At 39.4% G+C, this 7,123-nt stretch overlaps 1 protein-coding gene across 1 annotated transcript; it reads left to right on the top strand.

Annotated features, from left to right (window-relative positions):
- Window positions 1-1,298: 1,298 nt before the first annotated feature.
- LOC114738549 (leucine-rich repeat receptor-like serine/threonine-protein kinase BAM1) lies at window positions 1,299-4,837 on the top strand. The gene is given in 4 exon segments (XM_028926614.1): window positions 1,299-1,532; window positions 1,535-3,907; window positions 4,337-4,723; window positions 4,726-4,837. Coding segments are annotated over 4 exon segments (3,024 nt in total). The 5' UTR covers window positions 1,299-1,330; the 3' UTR covers window positions 4,788-4,837.
- The last annotated feature ends 2,286 nt before the right edge of the window (window positions 4,838-7,123 follow it).

The following is a 7,123-nucleotide window of genomic DNA, read 5'->3' on the forward strand; positions in this document are numbered from 1 at the left end:
CATTTATAACCAAGACAAAACTCTTCTTATGTGTTTATTTTGTATTCCGTAAATCGTGACCAAAAAAATTACTTATAAGCCTTTCTAAACAGAAGTGTCAAAGGAGACATTATGGCAGTAGTTAAGCTTGTCATTATAATATCACATATCCCAAATGCAAATACTAGAAATTAAACAAAAATAAGGTGAGGTTGGAAGTAAGTGGAATGAAAGTGGTAGCAGTTGAGTGTTAGTATAATATTGGAATCTGTTTTTATATGGTTGTCTTGGGCGTAACATTGAGTATATTTAGGTTTAGTGTCGTGGAATTCTCATGTTACCAAAAATAAAAAAATAAAAACTCAATTAATTAATTAAAATGGTTGAGGGGGCGGTCGCCATTCCTCATTCTCCACCCTCCCTACTCCCTAGTTAGCTCCTCAATTTTATTATCCCATTCTTCACCTCAATGCAACGCCAATACTATCACTCTTATTCAAAAGGCCAAAAATGAAAAATAAAAAAGCCAACTCCATCACAATGTACTGTCATTATTGCCCCTTTATTGTAAAGTCAATACTCAATACACACTACAACGGACCGTATATGTACGTATAGTAGTGTTTTAATAACACCACCAATTTTTCAGCCTATTCGCCCTAATTTCTTTGGTTTTTGTTTAAAAAAAAAACTATTTATGTAATGAGCTATCCTAAACCAAATGTTGCAAAACAACGCAATAAAAATCTCCTTCTCATTGTTAAGCCAGATTTTTCAGTACAATTATACGCATATCTTTTTAAAATATGCACTGTTAATAATTTATAGAAACTGATTTATTGTTATTTTTATATTTATATTAATTTTATTGTGTTGATTTTATTATACAGTTAAATAGTCCCTCCCTTTTATCATATTCTACAATAATAAAATATATATAATATGTTTTTTAAATGTGTATAATAACTTTAAATGATGCACATAATCAATCTTAGGGACTAAGAACAAGAGAGTGATTTGCGAGACTGAATCCCATTTAATTTCATAAAATAAACTTTTTTTCGGTGCTTATCCAATTCTTTTTTTTTTTTCCAGCCAAATGCTTCAACCCGGATATTCAATTATTCACAAATTTCTTTTTCTTTTCTTTTTTTCCTGGGGCATTGTGCATAATTTTTACGATAAGATCTTCACGCTTCCCTGCCTCATCATCGTCCTTCCTTGCTCAGACACACTCTCAATTATAACCCACACCTACGCGACACACTCTCCGTTGCAGACTTGCAGGCCGCCTCCTCCTCCTCCTCCTCCCCGGAGTTCTGAAACCATACGTACCCCAAGCCCCTAAAAGATGAGGCTCCTCCTCTTGCTCCTCCTCCTTCTCCTTCTTCACCACTCCTCTTCTGCCCCCATGTCTGAGTACCGTGCCCTTCTTTCCCTCAAAGCAGCCATTACCGACGACCCCCAATCTTCTCTCTCCTCTTGGAACACCTCCACCAGTCACTGCACCTGGTCCGGTGTCACCTGCGACTCCCGACGCCATGTCGTTTCCTTAACTTAACCGGCCTTGGCCTCTCCGGCTCACTCTCCAACGATATTGCTCACCTACCATTTCTCGCTAATCTCTCCGTTGCTGATAATGAGCTCTCAGGACCCATCCCGCCGGGGATTTCTGTAGTCACCGGCCTCCGATTCCTCAACCTTTCTAACAATGTGTTCAACGGAACTTTCCCTGCTCAGCTTTCCGAGCTAAAGAATCTTCAGGTCCTCGACCTTTATAACAACAACATGACCGGAGACCTCCCGCTCGTTGTGACCCAGATGCCGAATCTCCGGCATTTGCATCTCGGAGGGAATTTCTTCGGGGGTCAGATCCCCCCGGAGTATGGGCGGTGGGAACACTTGGAATATTTGGCTGTTTCTGGTAATGAGTTGGACGGCAAAATACCGCCGGAGATCGGAAACTTGACGAAGCTCCGGGAGCTTTACATTGGATATTACAACACATACGACGGCGGTTTACCACCGGAGATTGGGAACTTGTCGGAATTAGTCAGGTTCGACGCGGCGAACTGTGGATTAACAGGGGAGATTCCCCCGGAAATCGAGAAACTTCAGAAACTCGATACACTGTTTCTTCAAGTGAATGCGCTTTCGGGGCCTCTGACACCTGAGCTTGGGAACTTGAAGAGTCTAAAATCAATGGATTTATCCAACAATATGCTTGCGGGTGAGATTCCGGAGAGTTTTGCTGAGCTTAAGAACCTGACTCTTTTGAACCTCTTCAGAAACAAGCTTCATGGAGCCATTCCTGAGTTCATTGGTGAACTACCTTCCCTGGAGGTATTACAGCTTTGGGAGAATAACTTCACTGAGAGCATTCCACAGGGATTGGGGCAGAATGGGAGGCTTGTTGTTGTTGATCTCTCGTCTAACAAACTAACCGGTTCTTTGCCTCCTGATATGTGCAATGGGAATGGTCTTCAGACTCTAATAACTCTTGGAAATTTCTTGTTTGGTCCTATCCCTGAATCACTCGGCAAGTGCGAGTCATTAACACGAATTCGTATGGGAGAGAACTTTCTGAATGGTTCGATTCCTAAAGGCCTCTTTGGGCTTCCGAAACTTACACAGGTTGAACTTCAGGACAATTTTCTCTCTGGGCAATTCCCTGAGGGGGATTCCTTTGCTGTTAATCTTGGTCAGATTAGTCTATCCAACAACAAGCTTTCTGGGCCGTTGCCACCTTCTATTGGTAACTTTTCCGGCATGCAAAAGCTTCTTCTGGACGGTAACAAATTCTCAGGTCAAATACCTCCTCAGATTGGGAGATTACAGCAGCTTTCGAAGGTAGACTTTAGCCACAACAAGTTCTCGGGCCCTATCGCCCCAGAAATCAGTAAATGCAAGTTACTGACATTCGTTGATCTTAGTCGTAACGAGCTTTCTGGTGAGATTCCAAACGAATTAACCGGTATGCGGATTCTCAATTACTTGAATCTCTCTAGAAATCACCTTGTTGGCAGTATTCCCTCATCAATATCAAGCATGCAAAGTTTAACCTCTGTTGATTTTTCATATAACAATCTCTCCGGTTTGGTTCCTGGCACTGGCCAATTCAGTTACTTCAACTACACATCTTTCCTTGGCAACCCTGAACTCTGTGGTCCTTATTTGGGTCCTTGCAAGGATGGTGTTGCTAATGGTGCTCACCCACCTCATGTTAAAGGTCCATTGTCATCTTCCTTGAAACTTCTCTTGGTTCTTGGGTTGCTATTGTGCTCGATTGCATTTGCAGTTGCAGCAATAATTAAAGCACGATCACTGAAGAAGGCAAGTGAAGCTCGTGCATGGAAGCTAACAGCATTCCAGCGCTTGGACTTCACTGCGGACGATGTTTTGGACTGCTTGAAGGAGGACAATATAATAGGTAAAGGAGGTGCGGGAATTGTGTACAAGGGTGCCATGCCTAATGGTGATCAAGTTGCAGTGAAAAGGTTGCCGGCCATGAGCAGAGGTTCTTCCCATGATCACGGTTTCAATGCAGAGATCCAGACATTGGGGAGAATCCGACACAGACACATTGTTAGGTTGTTGGGTTTCTGTTCAAACCATGAAACTAATCTGTTGGTGTATGAATACATGCCCAATGGAAGCCTAGGTGAAGTTCTTCATGGTAAGAAAGGGGGTCATCTGCACTGGGACACAAGGTATAAAATCGCTGTGGAGGCTGCAAAGGGGCTGTGTTATCTACACCACGACTGTTCCCCTCTTATTGTTCATCGAGATGTGAAGTCGAACAATATCCTTCTTGACTCCAACCTCGAAGCTCATGTGGCTGATTTTGGACTTGCCAAGTTTCTGCAAGATTCTGGAACGTCTGAATGCATGTCTGCTATTGCCGGTTCATATGGATACATAGCACCAGGTAACATTCAAAGTCAACACAGTGATTTAATTATTTGTTGAATTCATGATTAACTTGCTATTCCCTAACATAATTATATTTAGAATCTCTTGCGTTTGGAATTTGATTAATTTCACTCTTTGACCGGTTTAGTTTCAGGGCTAGCTATAGATAGTGAACTACGGGTTTCAATCCTACGTGAATGATATCTTGATTTGTCCCCTATTAGACTGATTCCCATGTTTTGCTGCTGGAAGTGAATCTTAGGTTGCTTTACACTTAGGTCACTCTAAAAACTTTTTGACCATAGCCCACCTATAGAGACACAGATATTCACCGTTAAAAATTCGCTTGCAGAATTCACTGTTAGCAATCAAGCATAGACTTGTTGTTTCCAGTTGATGTGGTTGCTTGTATAGTAATTGAAGCTTGAGGTTTGATTTATTGCAGAATATGCCTACACACTGAAAGTTGATGAGAAAAGCGATGTGTACAGTTTTGGAGTTGTTCTCCTAGAGCTTGTAACAGGGAGGAAACCAGTTGGGGAATTTGGTGATGGTGTGGACATAGTGCAATGGGTGAGGAAGATGACTGACTCAAACAAGGAAGGAGTTCTGAAAGTTCTTGACCCAAGACTTCCCTCAGTTCCTCTTCACGAGGTGATGCATGTGTTCTATGTGGCAATGTTGTGTGTTGAAGAACAAGCGGTAGAGAGACCAACTATGCGTGAAGTTGTCCAAATTCTAACAGAGCTTCCCAAGCCACCTGCTTCTAAACAGGGAGACTTGGCAATCATAGAGTCATCTCTGTCTTCATCAAACCCTCTAGATTCTCCAAAACAGAACTCAAAGATCATCAGCATCCTCCTCAATCGCCACCACCAGATCTTCTTAGCATTTGAAGTGTTTAATTCACCTAGGTTTTCCTTGGGTTGTGATAAGCGTATAAATTCATATGCTTTCATAAGCTTTTAATTGTTTTTCTTTTCATGGGGTGGGGTTTTATTTTTATCTAACTTGAAGGTATTATTAATGTTTGGATTTTTTTTTTTGGGTTTTTTTGTACAGTACGGTTGGAGGGGGTCTTTTCTTATTTAATAGTCGTTGTTTTCATCATCATGTAGTTTGTTTACGGCACAGCTGTTGGGTTCTGTTTCTGATCCTGCACCCTGCAACGAAGAACTGTGTAATCATCAAAGGGTAACTCTGTTCTTAAAAAGCGGTGTCTGAGAGAGTGAAAGCGATCCACAAACACATGTTATTAGAATCTTTGGGATTTTATAAGACCACCACTTGAGAGGTCTTAAAAGGTAAAACCAGACCATTGGCCTTGAACATATATTCGAAAAATTCAACCAATGACTATAACTTGGTAAAAAAAAAAAATAAAGGGATCAAAAGAGTGTTGTTATTTAAATTCAATTTATCATCTCTTCTCCCAATTTACAAGGATGTAATAATGTTTTGATAAAAACTAAATTATGATTTTAAAAATAATTTTAGAGTTTTGTATTGATTTTCATAAAAATATCTTTTTTAAAGTGATTTTAGGATACCTCAAACACCTCGTTATAATTTTATTATACTTTGTATCTTTGGTGCAACAGGACTACAGGAATGTGTTTGTTTGAGGACGGCAACGATTTCGAAGTATGAGTAATGCCAAGAAATTAATCAATCTATATATCTATTTATATGATATGAATAAATTAATAAATCGTATTATTCATGCACGAAAGTAAGTTCTCATTAAAAAACAATCTAATAGTCAATTTGTAAGATAACTTTATGTTTAAATGTGGCTTTTTGGGAATACCGAAAGTCGCAAGAAATATCATACTTTGTGGTATAAACATAATATTCTGACGTTTTATATAGTCTACAGTGAATGAATTATAATGAATTGAATGGAATCGATATTGATTTCTAGGTGAAAGAAAAGAGAAAAAGAAAGGAATTGACATTGATTTGAGGGTGAGCAAGACAAGAAACAGATGAAATATACATATAATTGAAGTTTGGGAGGGATTAATTAACAAATGAATTAACAGTTATATTTTGGAGATATTAAAAGCAAGAAAGGTGGAGGAGAGAAAAATTGAATTGGTGGTAGCTAACCACATAGAAAAAGTAGTTGGTTAGGGACATAGTAATAAGCTGAGAAAGGAGCCTACACTACTAACAATAAATAATTAAGGGTCTATGGTATATTGATTTGGTTGCTTGGTCCACAGCAACTAGCTTAGAAAACGATGCATGTGAATTTCAAGTGTTCTGGCCCCAACTCTGCCCTCTGCCTTTTCCTAAAAGCAACATCCCGACAAAATACTCCCACCACCACCACTATCACCACCTGTCTTGTTCCTCCTTCGTTTTCCTCCATTAAGCTCAACTAAATTTTAGCTGTTCAATTCTTAAGTCCAATTAACTCAAGAATGTGTTGATGGAGAAGAATGGAGAACGAGAAGAGAGAGGGGAAAGAGGCGGAGTCAAAGAGAAAAGCTAGGAAAAAACCCAATATTCAATTATCTCATTCATAGGCCTACAAGTAGATGTGTTGAAATGTTATTTAAGAGTTTAACTTTAATTAAAAGGGTGTTTGGGAATATATAAAAATACTTTTAAAAAATTTTTTCATAAAATGAGATAAATTTTTTTATATATTTACTTTGTAAAAATACTTTTAAGAATATGCCGACCCTTTATTTCCTTTCATAAGTTGTAAGAAGCCACAAGATTAACGTAAGAGCCAAAATATGCGTTTCGTTTTGGCGATGCCTAAGAGGCAAAGTTAATAGGCTTGAGTGTGTTGGATCCCAAAGCCTTGCATGGCTCTGATTGATTGATTTGAAAATTGGGAGGGATGAATAAACCTCTCGTGAATAAGAGGCGCAAGTTTTTGGGATTTGGAAATGAGAGAGGCGAGTCCAATCCAAAATAGGAATAATTGAAATTTTGGGTGCCAAAGGACAAACAACTTTACCAAAAGAAGGACGTGGAAGGACTTGCACGTTTCGTCCTAACCATTGCAGGTTTCTGTTGGCTCCATACCTAACCTATTTCCCCTCCCTCCTCTCTCTCTGCTCCTGTCTTTTCTCCCCTATTATTTTCTTCAGCCCCACAGTTTCAATGACACTTACAATGCATTACAGTCAAATATAAAATACTGTCTTTTGAAGCCATGACAATACAATACAAAGCTTGTCTCTTTGTGTAATGCAAAGAGATTGCAAGCCAG

The sequence above is a fragment of the Neltuma alba genome, unplaced genomic scaffold (assembly GCF_004799145.2).
Source record: "Neltuma alba isolate B1F8T4 unplaced genomic scaffold, ASM479914v2 tig00013620_pilon, whole genome shotgun sequence".
Taxonomy (NCBI): Eukaryota; Viridiplantae; Streptophyta; class Magnoliopsida; order Fabales; family Fabaceae; genus Neltuma; species Neltuma alba.